Raw genomic sequence first — 25458 nt, forward strand, 5'->3', positions numbered from 1 at the left:
ACTGACTTTTTTTCTGTGATAAACGAACTCCTGCTTCATCGCTTCTCGTTGCGAAGAATGAATAATTAGCGCCAGAATGTGGTGAGTAAAAATCACCCTCTGTATCGCATCAGGATCGTGCCTGTAAAGCGCAAGCTCTTCATCAGGGCTACATAGGCTAAAGAGGGCTATGGAAGTGGCGAATTCTTACAATACGCCGGCCACCATTGGGGAAATCCCAGATTTCTTCACGTCGATCGCTTTGATACATCTGACTAGAAGAAAAATTTGCCTCTTATTAGTGAAAATTAAGTTTTTGGTGCTCATCACCATTTCATGCGCTCGCCCCATAGTCGCATGAGTGCAAAAGGTCACTGCCACCTACAAAATCGGGACATCAATCTCCTACTGCTGTGACCATTCTGGCGATTTGGTTGGCTAACGTTTGTCCATGACCATTGTTTCAAAATATTGGGCACTTACTTTATCACTCTCTGAAGGCTGCATCATCTTGCTCAAGAACCTTAGTGCAACTACAGGCAGCAAACAAATAGCGACCGTTAGGATTATGGTGAGCCAGAGGTAGGGCTGCCTTAGAGCGTTTGGAGCGGCACCTACAATGTGAAAACAAGAGTAACATACCACAATCACTGATAATATACAACAGCAGGCTCATCCATGCTTGCCAGCATTCCAGATTAGAATATAAAAACTGTTTAAGGGAGAGATGTATTAACGGCAATATCATGGGAGGGATCCGAGTGTCGCGCTAAGAAGCCCATAGGCTTCAATTGGGTAACGGCAACTGAAGGTGGCGTTACCTAGCAACGCGAAGCAGCCGAATGCGCTGCTTAATACATACGGGGAATGCGGTAAAACCCCCCAAAACTGCATTTTCGGGGGTTTTACCGCATTTTCGCCGATGATACATCTCCCCCATAGTCGCACTCCAAATCTTTATCACTCAGACCATGCCCATTCCATGGGAGGCCACACACCCTTTATGCCGGTACAGTAATCCTTTGGGAAGTTTGTATGATGCAGGGATAGAACTGTAAAGAGAATACTGTACATGTAACCAAGTGTCTGGCACAAGAGGGGATATTTACCGGTGAATATAAACTTGGAAGGGAATAGAACATGAATCCCAGCACTGTGGAGGTCAAACATTATCCCAAAGTAGATGGCAATGCTTCCGAAAACCGAGAACGCATTCACGAACGTCCAGTACGATGTATCCAGCCCAATCTGTCAACAATTAAATCAAATTTTGGTGAGTACAAAGAAAAGAAAATACTGAAACCTAAAAACAGAACACAAAATGAGAAAGCTCTTCTCCAGAAATCGTAATATGGAATTATAGAGGCGCTCCACAAACAAGTTGGGCTGAACCAAGGGTGATGCGACCAGTGCCATCGCCCAGGGTGCAGGGGCAAAGGAACGGTTCCTGTGTTTAACATGTGGGAAGCCTGGAGAGGTGCTGTGATGTCACAATATCACTTGCCCTAATTAGAAGGGAAGCATTTACAAAAAAAAAAAAACAAACGTGTAGATCTCAGGGACGTATGATGAGGTCAATGGCTGGGGAGGCACTGGCAAGTATTAGAGACAGATTTACCCACACATATATAGCACAGATTTCCCCGTGTCACAGATCCCACCTCACACATCTCCCACTAGCACAGAAGATCCCCCCCTAGCACAAAAGATATCCCCCACAAACACAACCAGATCTCCCCCTAGGAGAGGTCTCCCACCCCTTACACAGAAGGTGCCAGTCCCTCATTGTGTTTCCTGCTAATTTATTTCCTTCCCTCCTCAGTGCTGCTGCTGAGCTCCGTTGTCTGAGTACTTCCTGGACGAGCCCACTTAATTTTAGACCTAAACCTTTCCTGGACTGGTCACCTGATCGTCAGTAGTGTCCATCAGAGCTCAAGGCATGCCCCTCCACAGTGAGGCATGCCTCAATTAGCTCTTTTTCTCTGTTTTATTGGCTGCTTCGTAGCCCAGCCCCCAGCTCTAGGCAGTGTCTGGCTACCTGAGCTCTTGCTGCCTCATCTCTCCCTGTATTTCTTCTAGATCTTTATGTGTGTAGAGCTATAATATAGGTATAGTTTCTAGCTTCTGCGAAGGGCACGTCCACCCATCAGCGGGACCGTCCGATCTCTCTGCAGCTCTGCCCAAATCCTGTTCCACAGCTCCTGCCTTTAATAAGCCACACTGCAAAACTATTTAATCGTGAGAGAGTTATCAAACTTCTGTGCAACTGACCAAGGTTTCTGGGAGAAAAATGAAGGATTATGGGGAAGAGACTGCAAATAGGGCAACCCTACTGAAAGGTAAGCTCTGCATGGAGATCTACTAGCCCCATCATATAAACGAAGTAAAGTCTTCAAACAAGAACCTTTTTATAAATTCATCTCTTAACAAACACGAAGTAAAAGAAATAGGGTTTGAATCTCTTTAATGCGGCTCCTCTTACCTGGAAATTGACCGTTATTATGAGCGCGGTGGCCGTTGTGACTGCGAAAGACTGGTAATCGGAAGGGGCCTCTCCATCCTGCCCCATTGTTAATAAGAACGCTCCGTAGGGTATGAAGAAAACCACTAGTGACGTCACTATGCCGTGAAACAAGCTCAGGAAAAATTTCTTGTAGTTGAACAGTAGATCTTTTTGCCCGGGAATGTACAAGCGCGGAAACCGCAGACTCAGCTTGTCACTGACATCCTGGAACGGAGAGGAGTCAGCAGCTCAGCTACAGTTTTAGATCAGAAAGATAAACTTCTTTAACTGGAAGACTCAATGGGGCAGATGTATTCAGCTCTGGGAAGTGATAAAGTGAAGAGTGATAAACGACCAACCAATCAGCTCCTAACTGTCATGTTACAGGCTGTGTTTGAAAAATGACAGTTAAGGGCTGATTGGCTGGTCGTTTATCACTCTCCACTTTATCACTTTCCAAAGCTTAATACATCTGCCCCAATATATTGCGGGGACTCTTGTAAAATGTAACAAGCTGCAAAGTGTGAAGGCAAAATTCCATCACATCTGGGATAAATACTATAAGCAAGAATGTTTGCCAAATTTAAGGCTTCATTTATCAACAAGTTTTAATCACTCACGAGTGATCAAACTCGTTGCGTATGATAAATGGTGCTCCAGCCAATCAGCTCCCAACTGTCATCTGTTTGAAAAGTGACAGTTGGGAGCCGATTGTCTGGGACACAATTTATCATACGCAACAAGTTTTATCACTCTTTGGGGCAGATGTACTAAGCTCTGGAAAGGGATAAATTAGAGAGTGATAAACTACCAGCCACTCAGTTCCTAACTGTCATGTTACAAGCTGTGTTTGAAAAATGACAGTTAGGAGCTGAGTGGCTGGTGGTTTATCACTCTCCAATTTATCACTTTCCAGAGCTTAGTACATCCGTGAGTGATAAAACTCGTTGATAGAAGAGGCCCTTAGTTTGCTAGGGAAATATAACCAGTATTAGCAAATATAAATCCGTAAATGTGAATGCATTAACAGCAATGTAAAACCAGACTTATAGGATGGTGTGGTAAAGAATAGCGACATGCTCTGAATGTTGGCATTCAGACCATGTCGATATGGATCTTATGTCAACTTTCTGCATGGTGACTGTCGCCTTGTCGACATACTGTCTTCAGCTGACTGTTGTCATAACCCTAATTCCAACCGCAGCCTAACCCTAAAATGGACTGTCTACATTTTATACATGTGGAAAGTCTGCATGTCAGCATAATTACTACATATCATATAGGATGCTTAAATATCATTACAGTGGGTTTAGTAAATCACAATGCATGTTCTACTGCAATAGTAAGTTTGTATAATGAAAAACAAATTTGCTATAATTTACACCGTGTCAGACATTTGTGTTATTTAAGTAAGATAAGTCTTAGTGTCTGCGCTATAAGTGACACTGCTTTTGTGCTATTTTGCATTACTTAATGATTACAATTTAGAATACAGTTTATATTATTGAGCCATCACAAAGTACTGAATATTGTAATAAGTTATTGTGTTCTCCTGCTGTTTATATACACGCGCTCATTACTAGCGATCACGCATGTGCGACGTACCTGATCCAACAAACCAACGAGCAGGACAGGAAGACTGGTGTACAGGACGTTGTATAGTGCAATGAACCAGTCTTCATACACGGTCTGAAATTCAAAAAGGACAAGACACAAAAAATAAATTGTTAAAAAAGACACTTTCAATCTAAGAATTAATGAACTTTATGACAATTACTATAGTCATGAATCATTAAAAAAAAAAAAAATCACTATGGAGGGCTCAACATGATGTCATTGGGGGCTTCTCTTATGTGTATGTGTGCTTGAACACTGTGGGTTAGCCCAATTTTCAAAGTGCCTTAGTGACTTTACTGGTTTCCAGTGTATGGATAGGCTGCGTTGTTGTTTCAGCACAAAAATACCTGCTTCCACTGGGGTGGGGTCAACGGTGGCATTTTAATGGCCTACTTAAGGGCAAAACCAACGAGACCATTCTAGAGAAACAAGTTTTTCAAAATCAAAAATGTAGCTTTTATAATTTACTCCATAAACATAAAATACATTGTAGGATGGCTTGCTACAATGTTCTACTTTGTTCTTAATGAACTTTCAAAAATTATTTTTTTGCAATGTACGACTAAACCTTGCCGCAGGTATTCAATTTTTTTTTTTTTTTTTTTTTGTAAATCTTGTAAGGATTATGTAGTTTGCCAAAACCGCAACGGATCCAACAATAACAGTACACGTTCTACAGCAATACGCCGATGAGCACCTCGCTGCCACCCATTTTATTAATAGAGACTCTTAAATGCTTGTTTCATCATGAATCAGCTGCCATTAATTACACTACACCACCGAATGTCTATTATCAGGAATAATTATAAATCTTAAGTGACTAAAGTTCCTCATATCATAATCAGTAACTTGAAGCAAGCCAGTTAGCTCAGTTAAAAGGATTCAAACTTACATTTATATATTATTTTTCCAATAACAAATATCTCACATTCTTTTAAATACAAGGTCCTTAGTCTGTGGTCATTTTATTATTCACTGTTGGTACTTTAATTAAGATATACACAATATATAGTAAAACAAAAGGAGGAGCAGAATAACGCAGTAGCATAGGCGAATTTATAACTGGTGCAGGGTATGCGGTCCAGTAGGTCCTTGCACCACGGTATACTTACATTGTGCCGGCAAGCTGGTGCCTCCTTTTCCGCGACGTCATCTTCCCAGTGATATTCGGGAAGATGGCGTCGTGCAGTGAAAGCGAGCCTTTGCGCTCTTATGCACATGTGCCATCTTCCTGAATATCACTGGGAACATAGCGCTGCCAAGGAGGAGGGACCAGCTTGCTGGCACAAGATAAGGTGGCGAGCAGGGGCGCCGAGAGGGGGGGGCGCCGAGGTCAGGGTGGGAGTAGCGGGTACAAAATACCCGGGCTTGCTGCAGGGGCCCAGCGGGGGCCGGGTCCGGCACCGCTCCCCCTCCCTCTTACATCACAGCAGCCCAGCACACGCTGCTGTGTGCTGGGCTGCACAGGGAGACTGCGCGTGGCTGCTAAAGCAGCCGCCGGAGCAGTCTCCTATGCCTATGAGGGAGCGATCACGCTGGTCGCGCCCTCCATTAGCTGTGCGCCGGGCTGAGGGGCACACAGCGCCCCCCTCCCCAGCGCGCAGTGGCGCTGAAAAAAATATTCATTTTTTCTAAGGAGGCATCGTGATGCGATTAGGCCACGCCCCGTCACAGCTCTCTTCGGCCCTTGTGGCGAGCTTGGGGGGCTCCTCGCTGCACAGAGAAGAGGGCCAGTCTCTGTACATGGGCCCCCTCGGGCGCTGATACACCCCTGCGCAGTAGAAAAATGGGATCATGCAAATAAAATGTGTTCCATAATCAAGTTTTATGTTTATTATAGAATCATTTTTTTTTAGCATTAGAACATTATTTAGTCAGCCTCATAAATGCCCATACACAACATCCGCCTCAGCAAATTTATATGGCCACATAAACAAGTGGCAAAATTAGACAGATCCATATACTGTATGGTTGCTCATGATGAACGGCTAGATCCTAAGGGATCCCATTAATGTTCACTGGCCTAATGTGGTCATCAGCCAACTCAATTGTCTACCACTCCCGGATGATACCATGACCATGTATGGTGGGTACTTTACCCCTCTCCCACTCAGTAACATTATAGCAGCAATTCTAATAGGGAGCCTTTTTGAGAGTGGAGAAGTTGCCTATACAACCAATCAGCTTTGAAATAGCATTTATCAAGTACATTCTATAAAATGATGATAGGTAGAAGTGACATAACCTGTCAACAGTACAGCACTGTGCTTACCTGGGCTGAAAAGCCGTTGAAGAACGAGTACCAGAAGTGAACTAACGTAAACGCAAAGTTTTTGTAGAAGAAAAAGCCTAGAAACTTGCACATGCGGATGTACGACCAGCGGCCATGGACCAGAATGAGTCTTTGGAGAAACCTGAACTGGGCAAAGGAGTAGTCGCTGGACATGACCGCTTGCATCCCTTCCTGTCCACTTATACCAACACCTATATGGGCAGCTGCAAGGAAGAAAAGAGATGTGTCATGTGCAGCTAACCCGGAATAACATTCGTAGGGAAAACATCTGTAGAACATCAGTCTATATTATCTTCTGACAATTGTCTCTATGGTAAACTTAACGGATCTATACCCTTTAATACTGCTGTACAATTAACTTTGCCAGCCATAAACTATTTCAAATTAGTCAGAATTTACAGATGTAAATGGTACTATTGTCTGCACCACAGAGATCATTCTCCAAGCCTATTGTTTTGCCGGAAGGGAGAAAGCCCTACAAGCTCGGAGAACATCAACTGTCCCCAAACATGGACAATCCACTCCACTTCTATTCCCAACTTACTCTTTATCATGTTGACATCATTGGCACCATCTCCGATAGCTAAGGTGATGGCCTTCTTGTATTTCTTCACCAAGTCAACAACCATGGCCTTCTGTTTCGGGGTCACTCTACAGCAGATGACGGAACTGCACTCGCACGCCAGGTCTACAAAGTTCTTCTGCCGCTGTTCCTTTATGGCGTAAGCTTTCCTCTTCTCCAGCAGGTCCTGCTCCTTCTCTTCTGCCGTCTTCGGGAATTTCAGCTTTAGACGTTTCTTCTTCTTTTTCTTCTTTTCCAGAAGGATTTCATTCTGTTTGGTAAAGATCATCGGCAACATATTTAATAAAAGATCATCAGGATTTAAAAGAAAACAAATGGTCAGATGGCTATACGAAGGTTGACCAAAGTTCTGCTGAATACAGAGACTGTTTTATTCTCATCTATGGATGATCGACAGAATGTCGACAAAAAATATTGAGCGTACATTTGTGTGTTATTTATAGGGTTAGGGTAAAATATGCAGAAAAACGGAATGTCAACATCCTGGTGTTGACGTTTAGAGCCTGTCGACATTTTGAATTTTGACTTTTCATACCACTGCCCATGGATAGGTTCATGCTGTGTAACTTCCCGTGTGAGCCAGTTCAACTTCTGTACTCTTGACCAACGGCTGTACGTGCTACATAGGGTGGGCAGCCTCCTCTGGCAAAACTTGTTTGGTCAATTTAAAAATAAACAACTATTCTAACACAATGTTGAACTTTGCTTCCTAAATGCAATTCCTGTTATGTTCAGGTCGCCAAGAATAAATTAATAGTACATTAAAGAGTCATATAAATCAAAACTCATTCCCATTGTAGATCTTCAATGAAAAAGGGTGAATGCAAAAATATTCGGCAAATATTATGTGCAAACTGGACTTTAAGCAAGGATGTTATTTATGTAATTTAAACAGTTTAAAACATACAAAAAAATGTATTACTGTGCAAAAGTCATAGCAAGAAGTTACCTCACTTGGGGGGGGGGGGGGGGGGGGGAAAGATGCAATCGGCTGTGTTTGAAAAATGACAGTTAGAAGCCGATTGGTTGGTACTTTATCTCTCCCGAAGGCTTAGTACACAGACCCCCTAACATAACTGAGGCATTAGGCACTTTGTTCAACTTTTTAGAACACGAGACAGTTTGTGCCGTGGTGATGTCAGCCCGTCTATTCTAAATTTTTCTTTTAAGAGAAAATAGTTCACATACCAGCCAGGATCCAGTTATGATCAAAGAACGCTTTTGGTCAACCTGGAAGTAGGGTTCCGGCATGGCCCGAGAAGATCCAGAACTGCCGGCCGTTTGGTTTCTCTGATTTTCCATCCGTGTCTGCAGTAGGGCACTGGGGAAAAGAAAAACAGATTAGACATGTACAGATATGTATAATGAGAGTCACTGAGGAGTCTTGTGAATATATAAAAACATAAAGCTATAGCACTTTATATCTTAAGAGTACACAATTCTTACTAAGAAATTAGACAAATGGGAGCTTTGTACATTTCTTTTTATGTTTTTACTTATTAATAGATTCCCTAGTATTGTTCAGTTTGCTCAAATGACACTTGGTGTGAAATTGTACAGACACTGAACACTGTGGGGCTTATTCAGAGTTGGGAGCAAAACAGAGTAAGTTACTTTAAACCTTGGTAAAACCATGTTGCACTGCAGGTGGGGCAGATGTAAGATGTGCAGAGAGATTTAGGGGGTACATTTACTAAAATGCGGGTTTTTTGAAGTGGAGGTGTTGCCCATAGCAACTAATCAGACTCTACTTAACATTTATCTACCCACCTCCTAGAAGATCTAGCTAGAATCTGCTTGGTTACTATCGGAAACATATCCACGTCTAAAAACCTGCACTTAAATATACCCCTTAGATATAGGAGGGGCGTGCTCAAACTCAGATCTAAATTGCAGCGTAAAACTAGAGCTGCCCTGTATTTGTGGGGCTACATGCAAAAGCAGCCAGTATTTACCCTGCATGCAAACATAATACATTCATGTACACGCCTTACATTGCAACATATGTGTTCAATGTTCAATATGTGTACAATGTTCAACATATGTGTACTGCATTTTTTTTTTTTTTTTTTTGCTTTGCTCCTAACTCAGTATCGTTCAGAATAATGGATTTTGTGTAGCGTCGAAAACGTTTTTAATGGGGCAACTTCACATCACAGGCTTCCCAGGTGAAAAACCCCCAAGCCCCTCCAAAAACCTGAATAGTGTAACTTTCACTTATCTTATTGCGGTCACTTACTTAATGTCTTCTCCATAGTAAATGTTTGTTTCGTCTGTTAGAAGCTCACAGGCAAAACCAATATTTTCTGCAGTTTCTGAAACAAATGTGAGATTACAGTTTTATTATTTACAAAATTTAAAATTTGCCCTGAACTTGCTGCATAGCTAAAATGCGCAGCAGACTATATAAGTACTTCCACTGGGCGATCGGAATGTTGTCGCACAAATAAATTTCTATGTTTCCTATGCATTCTAAGACCACTACGCGGTAGGTATGGAAAGTAATTATTTTCTTCAGGCTTGTGTTATTATTATATGTGCTATTATTACTATTACTTTATATCGCGTTGGTCAAAACCACATGGATGAAGGGTGTTTCTGTATGCGCAGTGCACTTACCTTTTTTATCACCTGTAAGTACCCAAATCTTTATGTCTGCTTTGGCTAGTTTAGAGATTGTGTATGGCACACCGTCCTGCAATTTGTCTTCAATAGCCGTGGCTCCCAACAGCTGTTAAGGAACATTCATAATGGGTAAGCATATAGGACACAGGTACACCGACCACAACATAGCAGACGATCATTAAGTCATGGCTACGAGTACTTACCAACAGGTTGGTCTCAATCTCTTCATATACTTTATCCAGAGCCTCGTCACGGTCGGCCATGGACAGGCTGGCCGCCGTGTACTTCTTGTTCCACTGCTCGTACTCCTCCTGACTGATGTCCTTGTAGCAGAGACAGAGGGTCCTCAGGGTCTCATTGGCAAACACCTGATAGGATAAATATATAATAGACTGTAGCCAAAACTGAACAGTGATACAAGAAAAGACTGTAAAAATATGACACCATTACCATCAAACTTCATAAAATCACTGAGAACTTGAGTTCCATTGTAAGATTGATGGTTAATTTATAAAAAAGTTTTTATAGTGAAATTCAAAAATCTTTTAAAGAGGGGAAATATCTGACCACGTACCATATTGGTTGCATGGCTTAATTCCCAAAGTAGGCGGTCAGTTTTGGTGGAAAAGATAGCATGCCATGCTGGGTTTCAAAGTTGAAGCAAAGGTGGTAATTCAGGTAGCACTGGATTGATTTGAATTAGCCATTAGAGGACCTTAAGGCTCGTGAGGAGATAATTTTTGAAAGTATTAAACAAATACCTTCTATACTTAGCCTGGGCTTCTCCTCTCCTCTGTTGCTGTGGTGGGTGCCATTGAGGTACAGATGCGTCCTTACACACCTAGGGGTAAATTTACTAAGATGGGAATTCTATTAAGAAGTGATGTTGCCCATAGCAACCAGCCAGATTCCAGGTATTATCTTCTAGAAGGTGCTAGATACATGAGAAGTAGAATCTGATTGGTTGCTCTGGGCAACATCACTTCTTAATAGAACTCCCATCTTAGTAAATTTACCCCCTAGCCTCAATACGCCATGCGACGCGAAACGACGGATGCGAATGAGCCAAGCCATGCAGTGTAGTGTTTTTTTTCCCCCTAAAATGCATCTCAGTTTTAGCCGCAATCCGATGCAACAAACCACCTCACGAGAATGCACGGATTCATTTAACATCCAACACTTGTATATTTGTTTGCGACTGGTCATGTGGCGTGATGCCGCAATAGTGTATAAGGACACATCTGAAGACCCTCCTGGGGCATGTGCCCCCACTCACACTGTGAATGATGGGAGATGGGACCCGTCTCCCTTGATTATTATGTAGATTACCATTTGACACCTTCTTATGGTCAAACTTATTCTCAACTCAAGCCGAGTTTTAGATTTAACTTTTGAAACTGCGAACATAAGAACACGTAAACTCACATCCAACGCCTCCTGAGTCTCTTCTTTGATGGGGTTTTCTGGATGTAAACGTTCATATATAACGGTATCGGCTCCTTTACAGTACAATTTGATGTTGCCACTGGGTTCTCTTACTGAGTGAGAAATAGTCATTAGTATCACAGTCAATACGCACCAGAAGTTGCACCAAAAATATTTTAACACACCACAATAATTATCTGAAACACGGTAACAACCTGAGGAAAACCAACTTCCCATTTCAGAAGCAAGTTCTGCATACTACGCTATTATAATCACGCTGCCCATAAAGCTATAGTACGAAACGCGTCATACATAGGCTGGGTCTTTAAGCATCGCTGTACACCACACATTGCACTTAGGAAACCTCTGCCCCTGGCTGAACATTTACTACAATGATTGGTTTGTTGAAGCGACTGTTTGTCCTACTGGCCAGAGAGGTGCACAAGGAGCTATAAACGCTGTTACTCGCATGGACGTCACATCTATGTTGGTGGTGAGTTACGGTCCTCTCCACACATGAGAAAAAGGAGGCACTGGCCATTCTCATCAGCTTATGGGATTGTATTAGAAAGTCCTCATTTCTAATTCATCTAAATGTAGCAGAGGGCCGGGCAGCTGTACATCACCCTTGTGAGACGCCATCCAGGACGTGGCGGTTTAATAACCGTGCACAGGGTTTAATGCAGAGTTTCCCAAACTTCGCCAAGACTGTCCACTTTTTAAGGATAACCATGCTTGAGCACAGGTGACTTAATTAGTACCTCAGTCAATTTGATTTAACCACCTGGGTTCAAGCATAGATATCCTGAAAACCTGGATTATTAAAGGCAGAGTTTGGGAACCTCTGGTTTAATGGGGTTGGGTACGAGATGGGCACTCGGGATCCCGGCAGTCAGAATCCCGACAGGGTTAGGATACCTCCTCCTAACCCCACTATTTACCGTCGGGATGCCGGCAGCCAGGATGCCTGTGTTGGGATTCCAGCGCCGGCATCCTGAGCGTTGGCATTCCAAAAGTCGGGATTTAAACCACATGATGACTTACAGAGGATATATAACTTTGGAAGTGGATTTGCATGTCTCCTCTGACCTAGTTAGGACTTGTTTGTGGACTCGCTACGATTTTCATCTTCTTCATTTTTGCTTTTTTTTTTGAGAGAGATCTTTTATTGTAGCCATTTTTTTTATCCCGTTTTGGTCGCTCTATGCAATATTTATCAGAGTGTCCTTCTGGGAAATTTTATATATAATCTAAATTTATCTGTTTTTAAATAAGTCTTTTTAAAACGGACTCAGTGATGTAGAAGTATTTAATTTATCCAACTTGTTATTACAGAAGTGATTTTTTTTTTCCATATGATTATGGTGTTCCGGACTATAGATAGACAGTAATTAGTTAGACAATGTCTAGATAGACCCCAGATGTTAGACAGTTAATACTTAGACAAGGATAAAAGTTCGACACAGACAAAAGTCAGACACACTAAAGTTAGACATGTAAAAAGTTCGACAGGTACAAAAGGTCGACAGGGTCAAAAGTTCGACATGAAAATTATCAACACAAAAATGGTCAACACTTTTTTTTAGTATTAGGTTTAGTGTTAGGCACTTACTGAAGGGTTAGGGTTAGGCACCAGGAGGGAGGGTTAGGGTAAAGATTAGGGCTAAAAAACGAAAACAAAAATTGTCGACATTTTTTTCTCTTTAAGATTAGGGTTAGGATTAGGGTTAGGCACTTACTGCATGGTTAGGGTTAAGCACTTACCCAGACGGTTAGGCACTAGGAGGGAGGGTTAGGGTTATGAACCAAGGGGAGGGTTAGGGTGAAGATTAGAGCTAAAAAAAAAATTTAAAAAAAATTGTCGACCATTTTCGTATCGAACTTTTGACCGTCTACCTTTTTTACCTGTCAAACTTTTTACATGTCTAACTTTAGTGTGTCTGACTTTTGTCTGTGTCAAACTTTTATCCTAGTCTATTAACTGTAACATCTGGTGTCTAACTAATTACTGTCTGTCTCTTATACCACACCCTTGTTTATGTATGAATGGTCCTAATATTGATGGATAGCAGAGTTGTCATTTGGTTATCGGTTAAACTGATATTTCCTTGTTATGCTTACGGCTTTTATTAAAAACAAACACTGGTTTTAAAACAAATATATATCTAGTAATTGAAACAAATTGAGTCATACTGAAATGTAAACAGATATTTAACTTAATGTTCGGTTCTAACCACCAATTCAGGGCATAAACTGGTCTTCAAAGCCTCCGGTTGGTGAAAGAAGTTTGAAAGTTGAAGTCTATCTGGCCATGGTAAGAATTATATAGATATAGCAACATAATATTCAATTTACTTTGTTGATCTTTTTTGCACATATAAATCAGTTAATAAAATAAAATATAATAAAGAAGAGCAGAGTTGCACACCTGTTTTTGGTGTTCCACAAGTGTAAGCAATGCAACATAATCTATTGTAATCTCCTTTGTTGTGGGCCAAAACAATGGCAGAGTTTATGAACATTATTATAATATATATTATATACATATATATATATTTATTCATACACACACACACACATATATATATATATATATATATATATATATATATATTCATACACACATATATATATTTTTTATTTTTTTCCAGTGTAGCGGGCGGCACTCAGATAATAAATGACAATGTCACGAAATAGAAAATATAAATCAACGTTTCAGAACTTTCATTTGTTCTTTCGTCAGGATTCTAAAGTTCTGAAATGTTGATTTCTATTTCGGGACCCCATTGTCATTTATTGAAGTCAGTCTGAGTGCCACCCGCTACACTGAATCATTTTGCCTTGTTCCCTATCTGGACAAGGTAATTGGAGGACACCGAAAGTATAATATCGCTGCAACAGAGTGCCGGCTATACATCATTACATATAATAAAAATGTAAGCAGCAAAAACAACTCACCAATTACAGACATACGTTTTCGGTCACTGTTAAAATCAAGAAGAGCAAGGACCTCATAAGTGACCTCTTTTTCCAGCTCACTAATAGTGATCGTGCTTTGGGTTCTCGTTAAAAACACAAAGCCGAAGTTCCTGGCAGCTGTTACCAGGGCACCTTCATCCGGCGATGCCGCTTGGTAGATGATCTCACCATCTGGAAGCAAGTTCAATTTTAGTTTCACTTGTAATACAAATTATGGCATTTTAAAAATATTTCCTAAAACTGGGTTTAGTATGAATTTTATTGTGAACTTTGAATCCCATTAACTGAACGCCATGAAGCGCAGAAACTCACTGTCAGTCTTCTCCACCATCACCGTATGGCACAAAGCTAGTATCTTGAAAAACAGACGGACGTCGGGATCTTTCCCCGATTGGATTTGGTCAATCAGATAGTGGTCGGTAAATGTAAACTTCGTATCCGCTAAAGGATTCCAGCCAAAATCCACTTGCTGCAGGTGAAGAAGAGAGAGTCCATGACATAGGCACGAAGCAACCCAGCTTAAAAAGGTCCTACTTGTGCAAATTAGGGGCCAAATTATCAGATGGCGAAAAAGCCCTGGCACCCACACCGGCTCAGGAAAGCCGATTGGGGTCTTCCAGAGTGATCACTAACGGCTATCACTCCGGACATCTATTGCTGGGGCAACCAAGTATCGCTCGGTGACTAAATATTAATTAATCACGGTGATCATATTTAACGCGATAAGAAAGCAATTACTATACTTTTAATAAATAGGCTGAGAACTGTTAACTGCACTTGCAGTGAATGTAAATAGTTGTATTTGATAGTAGTCGGATGTTCAGGATAACATACCTCACTGTAATTAGACTTGTGTCCAGCGACTTCTCTTTCTTCACCTAAAAATGAATGTGTGTTAATATTTAGAGGCGTAAAATGGATCCCCAACAATTTTTAATTTATACCCACCCGCTGAGAAAAAGGTGGTTTGCAAAATGTTCTTATTTTTTTGTCTTGCCTAAAACACAAAAAGTCATTTCATACACGGAATTTAGAACGATGCATGTTTTCGGATAAGGAAAGTGTGACATTTTAAGGTGTGGATATGCGGTCAGTGTAACATCAAAGTGAAGATTAAACTGGCACACTAACGATTCATCTGCCAAGATTCCGCTTGCAGCCCTTCAATAACAGAACAGTATCTGTATGGAATAATCCGTGTTCCCCTAGGTGATGCGCCACTGGATGAAACGCGTTCCACATGACTTTCAACCAGACGACTCAGATAATTTTTGTTTCATATCCTGATAGCTGTCTACAGAAACATAGGCTACAGTATTTAGACCCGGGAATGCGGATAAAGTACTAAACAATCAGCTCCTGTCACTTTACAGGCGGTGTTTGAAAAATGACAGTTAGTAGCTGATTGGTTGGCAAATTACCGGTCTCCTAAGGCTTAGTACATAGGGCCTGATTCAGAGCCGGATGTTCTTTCAGAGCGCTCGCTCTGAATCAGTGCCCGCCTATTGTTTTTTTAGAGCAGCCTCCTGGCCACTCGCATAGCTGTGGGTGACCACCCACAGCTAGTGCGAGCGGCCAGGATGAGGGAAACTTCGGAGGGAACCAGCTACTAGATGGTTCGATTAGTCTTTCGCCCCTATAACCAGGTCGGACGACCGATTTGCACGTCAGGACCGCTGCGGACCTCCACCAGAGTTTCCTCTGGCTTTGCCCTGCCCAGGCATAGCTCACCATCTTTCGGGTCAAGACCATCGCGACCATCGGACTTGCGATGAGACCCTTGTGGTAGGGTCTCGTTGCCGCAAGTCCCAGTGGACTTCATGCTCTTACAGAGCAAGAAGTCCACCCACTGACATCACTTGTGATGTCAGTGGGGCCGGCCCCAGATGGTAGGCGTTCTCATGGGAACGCCTCTGTCTGGGCAGACATGCCCCCGGCCCGCCCACCAAAGGGGGCGTGCTGTCACTCAATATCGACAGCACGCCCCCTTTGTAGCGAGACCTGGAGCGACGGCTTGCCCGTCGCTATCCGGGTCTCGCGCATGTGCACGACGGAGCCGCCTCCGTCGTGCGCATGCGCACTGGGCCAACAACGGCCCGCTTGCGAGCGCTCAGCGCTCGCGAGCGGGTCTGAATCCGGCCCATAGACCACTAAGTCTTCATATAGTGTCATCTTCTCAAATCAGAAACGCTTTACTAACTTATTGTTGTACGTGTTTTAATAGCTTGTTAAAATGAGATATAGCACTTGGTTTGGGGTTTACACAATTTCTATATTACCCCCCCCATAAATTATGCCTCTGTCAGTGACCCAATCTGTGACTTACAGTTCTTTCATACTGATCTACCACCTAAAAACATAGACGGCAACCGCCTTGCTATAAAGGGAGTGAGCTTACATCCACAACATCTGTAAAGCCCGGCTGCAGTGCATTGCACTACCATCACTGGCACCATACAATCCTTGTTCATTTATTCACTAAATTTACACAAGCACACACACAAAAGTCATGTTGCAAAAATAATAACTCGTACAAAGATGTAGGAAACAGATTACTTTTTTATTTTTTTTATTTAGAATTACTTACTATCTTGTAGATGTTTTGGTACAAATAAATAAACGGTGATTGTAACTTAGTACTATTATCGGAATCGGTATGAATTATCGCCGGATCGGCAGATAATATACTGACGCCGGAAGCCCGTCACATGATTATCCCGACTGAGGTGAGCTAGACCCCAAACCCGGCTTCCTGACTACATCCCCCATTATCAGTACCCTTTTTTTCTTCTGTAGGTTTACACAATTGAATAAGACCAGTTTCGTTAGAGGGTCACTGTCCGAGACATGTTCTGTTTTTACTTAGCTGTTAGATATTGGGTATCTGAAGTGATCTTTATTTATTGAGGTCCTTGAGGAGATTCTGCTTTTTAGCAGCTGGGTGCAGACTGAACCCCTAGGCACCCCAATAACTCACCGTAGGTCTCCGCATTGATGGTGCACTTTTTGAAGGTCATGATATTCTGTGTCAGGGTCCCAGTCTTGTCGGAGAAGATGTACTGGATTTGTCCCAGCTGCTCGTTCAGTGTGGTAGTTCTGGCCTTGGCCGGCGTGTCCTTCTCGGAATGGAACATTTGCAGATCCCAGTTGATGAAGTAACTCTGACCCAATCGAATCACTTCCACACTGTGAGCAAACACCACAAACAGTACAATGAAAAAACTTACTCAACGGTCGCCTGATATTTATCAACAAAAAACACATCATCATAAAGTACAGTTCCATTATTTGTTTTCTCCTAGCCATAATATTTCCTCCATATCATAATACAAATGATTGGTGGTATCGTCTAATGATGACTGAATGGCGGCGTGCGTCATAATGAAAGACATAGCTAGTCCCAAATCAGTCACAGATACAGTCCCCCAAAAAGTGCAGAGTGAATATGAACCATATAGGTTATGGGATACATTTATTAAAGATAAAGGGTCTAACGCTCCTCTAGGGCCCTGCTCCCATCTGCCTCCTCTACTGCGACCTGTAGTAGGACATTGGAACATCCGTGGTCAGTAGAGAGCTCCTGTTTTGTGATCACCAATACTGCACCAGAGTGCCATGCACACAAGCTGTCATTCTAGGCATTCAAATTTAGGGTCCTTAAGCTGGGTACACACCCGAAAGATATCTGCAGATGATGGCTGTTCATACACACTGAACAACTGTCACTGCCATCTAAAGATATATTTGTCTGTGGGTCTCTGCAGCAAGTGTACGGGTGGTTGGCTGACCGCTCGTACACACAGCACAATGCACTAATATATCTGACAGGGTGTGCCCAGAATTAGGGGGGTATTTATCAAAGCTTGGCGAGAGATAAATGGTCAAAGAAAGTACCAAACAATCAGCTCCTGTCATTCCTTTGTCATCCATCTGGGGGATGCCATTACCTCTGGGTTATGTATAGTGATTAATAATCTAATTAAGACTGGCTCCCACCCCCTATATAACCCCTCCACTTCCACTAGAACAGTCTTGTTTTTAGTGCCTTGGAGTAAGGCACTAGCTAGGTCCTAGTTTTTTCGTTAGGTTTAAACTTTTTGTATTTTTATGTTCGCACTGCGTCTTTGGAGGTGTACAGATTCTTTGTCGGTATTGATTAATGCACCAAAAAGGAGGCTGGCCAACCTCGAAAGGATCCATCGCTAGATGGGTCACTTCCACCATACAGCAGGCATAATTTGCCTTCAAATGTGACGGTCCCGGCTTCAATTCGGGCCCACTCGACGTGCTGCTGGGGCTTATTGGGCTGTGCGGCATGGTGCCTCGGTTGAGCAGCTACCTGGTCGTCCGTACACACCATTACAAAATTCTACCGCTTCCACACTTTTGGAGCGAGGGAGACGCCAGTTTTTGGGCGAAAAATTCTTTGAGCGGCCGGTTCAGACGCTCACCCCCTTAAATGGTCTTGCGTTGGTAGATCCCAGAGGTAATGGCATCCCCCAGATGGATGAAATAGGAAATACAATTTTTACTCACCGTAAAAACCTTGGAGTCCATCTGGGGGAGGCCGGGATCTCTCCCTTCATAGTAGTTACCTGTTGGGTTTCTGGTTTCTCAGTTCTTCCGTGGCTCCTTCTTCGGCTTTGTTAAACATAGAGCTGTATTCAATTTGAGTCGAGCCGCATTAACGCGGACCAGACTTAACGCCGACTTCGCCTGTTTTGTAGGCGTTAAAGTATCGCGCGCGTGCCCGCTTTACCCATATTCAATTTCAAAGTACGGCACACGGCGATACTGTAACAAGCGGAAAGTACTGTAATTTTTGGGGAAATCAGCCTGTCACCCCCCCCAAATGATGCTCTGACATGGGGGTTCACTATGGTACCCCCCGATTTGGCTTGCTGAAGGTATTTGGTGTTTTTAAATGGGCTCAATAGCTGCTAAATAGCTTTTTCTATGCGTGGTGCAGAATAGTATTTAGGAGTATATTTTACAGAAAATAACTTATGCCAGCAAATTTGGGGTACTTGAAAATGGGGGTCAGCATATTTTAAAGTTGAAAAAGTGAACTTGAAAAAATCGTGAAAAATCCACCTGCCGCAAACACCTGTGTACCCCAATATTTTTTTTTTTGCCCCCTTTTTCAAGTACATTTTTGGGGTGTCCTTAAGGTTTTTTTTACATTTTTGTGACACAGATTACCTTTGTGGGACTGTCTGAAGGCTGCAAGGGGGGTTCCCAAAATGTTGCACCCCAAAACCCCAATTCTGCACTTTTTTCCACCTCCTATTCATAGGCGATACTTTACCGCCTATTACATTGCATTGACTTTCCGCCTAGGTGGAAAGTCCTTCAAATTGAATACGGGGTAAAACCAAAGCAGGCGATAATGACGTCATCGGCGGTAACTTAACGCTTCAAATTTAATACGGGCCTTAGACTGAGGTTCTAGTGGAAGGGGAGGGGTTATATAGTGGGTGGGAGCCAGTCTTAGTTAGTGCCCAGAGGTAATGACATCCCCCAGAGGGGACTCCAGGGTAGAGATTTTAAGGTGAGTAAAAATCGTATTTTTTCCAAATATAGCCTGTGAAGTGTTTAAGTTTTAAGCTGCCTGGTTTTTACTTTCTCTCTCACAATTTATCTCTCTCCAAACTTTGATAAATAGCCCCACTTTAGAGTTTAAGAAAACTCTTAGTGCAAAATGCACAGAGTGGGAGCATGGTGGGCAGCCAGGAGGGGTAGTGAGGGAATCCCCTCCTAAGAAAATTGTGGACCCTTTAAATATTTTACCATGAGGCCAATAAATTACCAGTTATGCCCCTGGTTATAGCTACAGCTATTAATAATAGACGTCTGACCATCTTGCCGTTTTGCCATCACCATGCAATTAAGATGCTCAATCTGAATCATGTCCAAAACACTACGCAAGTAAATCGCTAATAAAAAGGAATTAATACTGGTCCGCATGTGTGCGTTCAGGTGTCCGTGACCTTTATACAATTACTCGACCTTTAAAATATTCATGGAACTCTCGTGATTTCCAACATGCATGTAATGGACTGCAGGGGAGCCATTATCCCATATATTATTTTTAGCATTGTGTAACATTTGAATGAAAGGCTATTTATGTCACCTGACGTAGAGAGAAATAGGCACCATGGTATTGAGAACAATAATATATCCCCAAAAGGCCAAAAAGCCTCGGTAAGAAGGCGGGTAGTTGTTCCCATCATTGAGATACCAGGACACGTTAGCTTGGCCTAATTTGGCTTCCCAGAAAGTTTGGCCAATAGCAAGTCCAGCCGACGCCAGAATCAGGAGAATGAAAATCTAGAGGGGGAAAAAAAAAAAAATGTAGAATTAAATAGATTTGAACTAGATAAGTATCCAACAGTCCCTAAACAAATTCAGCTGGCTCCTTTCCGTAACGGCACCTATTTCTCAGGCGCTAGACGTATAATGCAAATTACGGCAGCCTCCAAACGTTATGGAAGAAATGTGCGCTGAAAGCGAAAATAACTGTTCTTTATCATAAGAAACATGTTAAAGATAAGCTCATCTCTAATGGCTCACGGAATGTGATACAGTGTACTGTGGGCCTGATTCAGACCCGCTCGCAAGCGGGTCGATGGTGCCCTAGTGCGCAAGCGCACGACAGAGGGAGCTCCGTCGTGCGCATGCGCGAGACCCGAATGACGGGGTAGCAGTCGTTAAGGGTCTCGCACCAAAGGGGGTGTGCTGTCGATGGTGATTGACAGCACGCCCCCTTTGGTGGGCGTGTCGGGGGCGTGGCTGCCAGACGCAGGTGTACCCTACCGCAGGGTCTCGTCGCAAGCCCGAAGGTCGCGATGGTCTTGACCATCACGACCATCTTTTTGGCCGCTCGCATATGCTGTGGGTGGTCACCCACAGCTATGCGAGCGGCCAGGAGGCCGCTCCATGTTTAGGTAGGAGGGCCCTGATTCAGAGCGAGCGCGTGCGTGCGTCATGAAGTCTTGCAGATGTAAGCAAAACACATAGTATAGAATAAAGTACATACTGTCTGTAAGGTCTGATACTGTGAGTTAATATGTAAATGTTGCAGCTGCTGATATACGTATTGAGACGCCCGCAGGCGGCTTTGCAAACCCAATCGGCTGCATAAAAAGTTGCAGCATCTGCTTACAAAGCAGCAATCGTTAGCAGATCAGGCGATCATCAGCCTCCTGAGTAACCCTACCCCTACTCAGAATGGGTGACGGAACGAAGACGCTGGCACCAGTGAAACCGTGCAAAGACGCAGTCGCTGAACCAGACACGCCTATAAAACTGTTGCAACACGCCCACCTTTTTCTAACCACCCCTCTGTTACCGCCCACAAATGGTCCATACCTGTCACTCACTCTGCTTCTAAATCCTCTCTGCAGATGTTTTATTAATGCAGCAAAGCAAAAATATTTCATGATTAATGTTTATGCAACAAATATAACAAATAAAAGTTTATAGTTTGATTATTATTATCTTTTTTTTTTTTCCCCTTACCGTATAGACCATGTAATTCATCAGATAATCAATTTTTGTTCTTTTTAGCCTGGTTTTGCCACTGTTTCTCATGATTTTTGTGTCAGAACCTAAAATAAAGAAAATAAAATGGATTACTATAAAATTTTATATTAAAAAATGTCATACAAGATACCCTTTGGCAAAGTTAGAAAATAACGTGTATATACAATAAGTATATACCAGTTTCAACAAATTATTTACCTGCGAATAAGACAAGGCCGTGGCAGTAGAGTGTATTACGGATGGTACAGCCCCGAAGTAATATTTTATCTGCGTCCAGCGGGTAGCTCATCCCTCGCCAGCTTAGGGTCCCCACAAACTTATCCAGGCGATTATTAGGCTCTTCGCATATAACTAGCCCTGGGCAAAAGCAACAAACACGAGCATTACAAGATGTGGAGCATGGAATCAAAACCTGTTGCGACAGTTATTTTTAATATTATTATCACCAGCTATTTATATAGCGCACACATATTACGCAGCGCTTTACAGAGAATATTTGCCATTTCAAATCAGCCCCTGTGGAGCTTACAATCTTTGGGGTCTATTTACTAACCAGTGTTAGGAGAAGGGAAGGGAAGAGTGAAAAGTGATAAGGTACCAGCCAATCAGCTCCCAACTGTCATTTTTCAAACACAGCCTGTGAGATGGCAGTTAGGAGCTGATTGGCTGGTACCTTATCACTTTTCACTTCTAACACAGCTCGTAAATAGACCCTTAAATTCCTTATCGTATGTAAACACACATACACTAGGGTTAATTTTTGTTGGGAGCCAATTGACCTACCAGTATTGGAGTGTGGGAGGAAACCCACGCTAGCACAGGCAGAATAACTAAATTTTTTCAATATAATATTTTTTGCCATTAGGTGCAGTTAATTAAGATATTTTATTTCTTTTCAGAACTCAAAAAGCTCAGAATAAGGGAGTACAGGCCGTGTACAATGAGTGGGACCCACACACTCACTTTGAACTTTCTCCAGGCTTGGATATGGCACTGAAGGTGAGAGAACAGGGTGCTGGGATCAATTCAGCCACTAGATGGCACTAGCCAGTTTACAGAGAATAGAACTATCCTGCTCTCCTGGAACAATAACAGGTAGTCGGAGACAGGCCCTCATTCGGTCGCAAGAAGCGATCGCTCTCTCTGAATGAGAGCAGCCGCTTCATTTTTGAAGTGCGGCCTCCTGGTCGTTAGTTAAGCTGTGGGTTCCCACCCACAGAGTTTCTCTCTCCCTTCAGGGGCTTGCGCACGCGCAGTGCGGCCGCTGCGTGTGCGCAGTGTGCGCGGGGCAAACTATCGACCCGGTTGCGACCACATCAGTGCTTGCGACCGGGTCTGAATGAGACCCACAGAGCCTGGCGTGATTCTCCAAGTGATTACATCAAGCTGCAGTAAGCCAATGTCAGTATCTTTTTGTTAATACCAATTTATTGATTAGTTTTATGAAACTTGTAGGATTCTGAGCCAATAAACATTATTAGCATCTAAATTTCCAAATACAACTCAATCTGCAGAAACACGGGTTATGCCCGGCTGGTGGCTTTTCTTGCAGAGGGGACAGCTGTCACGGGTTGTGCGTGCCATTCTTCAGTCATATGGGGGAAGAGGCATAGGGGAACGGGTACTGGGTTCCTCAAATCATTAAAAAAAAAAATTATTATTGGCTCCTATATTTCCAGGTGATAACACACACAGCAAGCTGATCACCACATAACTTACGTTTAAGTTTTTGGCCTTGTTTTGTTTGTCACCACGCTGCTTAGTGGTCAATGAGTTAGGCTTGTTCCCAGGGTCATTTAGAAACAGAATGTGGAAAAGCCCCTCACCCATAACTAGGACAGTAAGGAAGGAAACCGGACTCCCCATCACCCATTACTAGGACAGTCAGGAAGGAAACCGGACTCCCCATCACCCATTACTAGGGCAGTCAGGAAGAAAACCGGACTCCCCATCACCTATTACTATGGCAGTCAGGAACAAAACCGGACTCCGCATCACTCAAATACCGGATTCCCCATCACCTATTACTAGGGCAGTCAGGAAGGTAACCGGACTCCCCACCGCCCATTACTAGGACAGTCAGGAAGGTAACCGGACTCCGCATCAACCATTACTAGGACAGTCAGGACGGTAACCGGACTCCCCACCACCCATTACTAGGGCAGTCAGGACGGTAACCGGACTCCCCACCACCCATTACTAGGGCAGTCAGGAAGGTAACCGGACTCCCCACCACCCATTACTAGGGCAGTCAGGAAGGTAACCGGACTCCGCATCAACCATTAATAAGACAGTCAGGAAGGAAACCGGACTCCCCATCACCCATTACTAGGGCAGTCAGGAAGGTAACCGGACTCCCCATCACCCATTACTATGACAGTCAGGACGGAAACCGGACTCCCCATCACCCATTACTATGACAGTCAGGAAGGAAAGCGGACTCCCCATCACCTATTATTAGGGCAGTCAGGAACAAAACCGGACTCCGCATCACTCAAATACCGGATTCCCCATCACCTATTACTAGGGCAGTCAGGAAGGTAACCGGACTCCCCACCACCCATTGCTATGACAGTCAGGAAGGAAAGCGGACTCCCCATCACCCATTACTATGACAGTCAGGAAGGAAAGCGGACTCCCCATCACCCATTACTAGGACAGTCAGGAAGGAAACCGGACTCCCCATCACCCATTACTATGACAGTCAGGAAGGAAAGCGGACTCCCCATCACCCATTACTAGGACAGTCAGGAAGGAAAGCGCACTCACCATCACCTATTACTAGGGCAGTCAGGAAGGTAACCGGACTCCCCATCACCCATTGCTATGACAGTCAGGAAGGAAAGCGGACTCCCCATCACTATGACAGTCAGGAAGGAAAGCGGACCCCCCATCACCCATTACTAGGGCAGTCAGGAAGAAAACCGGACTCCCCATCACCTATTACTAGGGCAGTCAGGAACAAAACCGGACTCCGCATCACTCAAATACCGGATTCCGCATCACCTATTACTAGGGCAGTCAGGAAGGTAACCGGACTCCCCACCACCCATTGCTATGACAGTCAGGAAGGAAAGCGGACTCCCCATCACCCATTACTATGACAGTCAGGAAGGAAAGCGGACCCCCCATCACCAGGGCAGTCAGGAAGGTAACCGGACTCCCCATCACCCATTACTAGGACAGTCAGGAAGGAAAGCGCACTCACCATCACCCATTGCTATGACAGTCAGGAAGGTAACCGGACCCCATCACCCATTACTAGGACAGTCAGGAAGGTAACCGGACCCCATCACCCATTACTAGGGCAGTCAGGAAGGAAAGCGGACCCCATCACCCATTACTAGGACAGTCAGGAAGGTAACCGGACCCCATCACCCATTACTAGGGCAGTCAGGAAGGAAAGCGCACTCACCATCAAAGTCAGCCAGCGCCTCCTCCTCCTGCAGGAGCTTGTCTGTCGCTTCCAGAGACATCTTGAACTTCAAGTTTGTTTCTCTAAAAATAAATATAGGATATAATTACTGTATTTAGTTATATTTTTTTTAAACTCAAATATTCCTGAAACCCGGACAATGTAGCCAGTAAAAGTGTACGTCATACTGTAACACTATGGCAACTAACAAGCACACACACACATATATACACACACACACACACACACACACACACTAATACGATTACAGTATACCTATTTGACGACAATCAGATTTCTTTGCATCACACATTTCACTGTGGTGGGGTAAATCTATACGGAGTGAGGTCAGGGATAATTTAGGAGGGTCCCGTTACTATATCATTAGCAAATAACAGAATCGTACCCATCAAGTTCAGCTGTTTCAACATAGCACAAGCTGTTCGGCTCAGAGCTGGATAATAGCAGCACGTCCGCCTGTGAAATGACAAAAC

The 25458-nt window shown here is 43.3% G+C and overlaps 1 protein-coding gene and 1 long non-coding RNA gene across 3 annotated transcripts in view; one reads left to right on the forward strand and one right to left on the reverse strand.

The window, feature by feature from the left end:
- Positions 1-25458, forward strand: part of LOC148519500 (uncharacterized) — a 123623-nt gene that overhangs the window by 23691 nt on the left and 74474 nt on the right. Inside the window, exons 2-3 of the long non-coding RNA XR_015878928.1 lie at positions 13271-13339; positions 22449-22548. This is a non-coding gene — a long non-coding RNA (uncharacterized LOC148519500). The remainder of the gene's footprint in view (positions 1-13270; positions 13340-22448; positions 22549-25458) is intronic.
- The window catches only part of LOC148519501 (phospholipid-transporting ATPase IC-like), a 99350-nt gene that overhangs the window by 2593 nt on the left and 71299 nt on the right, over positions 1-25458 (reverse strand). For both annotated transcript variants that reach the window (XM_088476458.1, XM_088476457.1), the window contains 20 exons: positions 25371-25441; positions 24965-25047; positions 21748-21906; positions 21526-21614; positions 20138-20334; positions 16982-17190; positions 14839-14882; positions 14317-14473; positions 13984-14175; positions 11026-11138; positions 9804-9968; positions 9595-9706; positions 9215-9290; positions 8164-8296; positions 6937-7225; positions 6372-6595; positions 4088-4171; positions 2462-2707; positions 1089-1227; positions 463-593 (listed from right to left, as the gene is read on the reverse strand). In XM_088476458.1, coding sequence (XP_088332584.1) covers positions 463-593; positions 1089-1227; positions 2462-2707; positions 4088-4171; positions 6372-6595; positions 6937-7225; positions 8164-8296; positions 9215-9290; positions 9595-9706; positions 9804-9968; positions 11026-11138; positions 13984-14175; positions 14317-14473; positions 14839-14882; positions 16982-17190; positions 20138-20334; positions 21526-21614; positions 21748-21906; positions 24965-25047; positions 25371-25441 — 2913 coding nt within the window. The remainder of the gene's footprint in view (positions 1-462; positions 594-1088; positions 1228-2461; positions 2708-4087; positions 4172-6371; positions 6596-6936; positions 7226-8163; positions 8297-9214; positions 9291-9594; positions 9707-9803; positions 9969-11025; positions 11139-13983; positions 14176-14316; positions 14474-14838; positions 14883-16981; positions 17191-20137; positions 20335-21525; positions 21615-21747; positions 21907-24964; positions 25048-25370; positions 25442-25458) is intronic.

The sequence above is a fragment of the Taudactylus pleione genome, unplaced genomic scaffold, assembly GCF_031769625.1.
Source record: "Taudactylus pleione unplaced genomic scaffold, aTauple2 ptg000189l, whole genome shotgun sequence".
Lineage (NCBI taxonomy): Eukaryota > Metazoa > Chordata > Amphibia > Anura > Myobatrachidae > Taudactylus > Taudactylus pleione.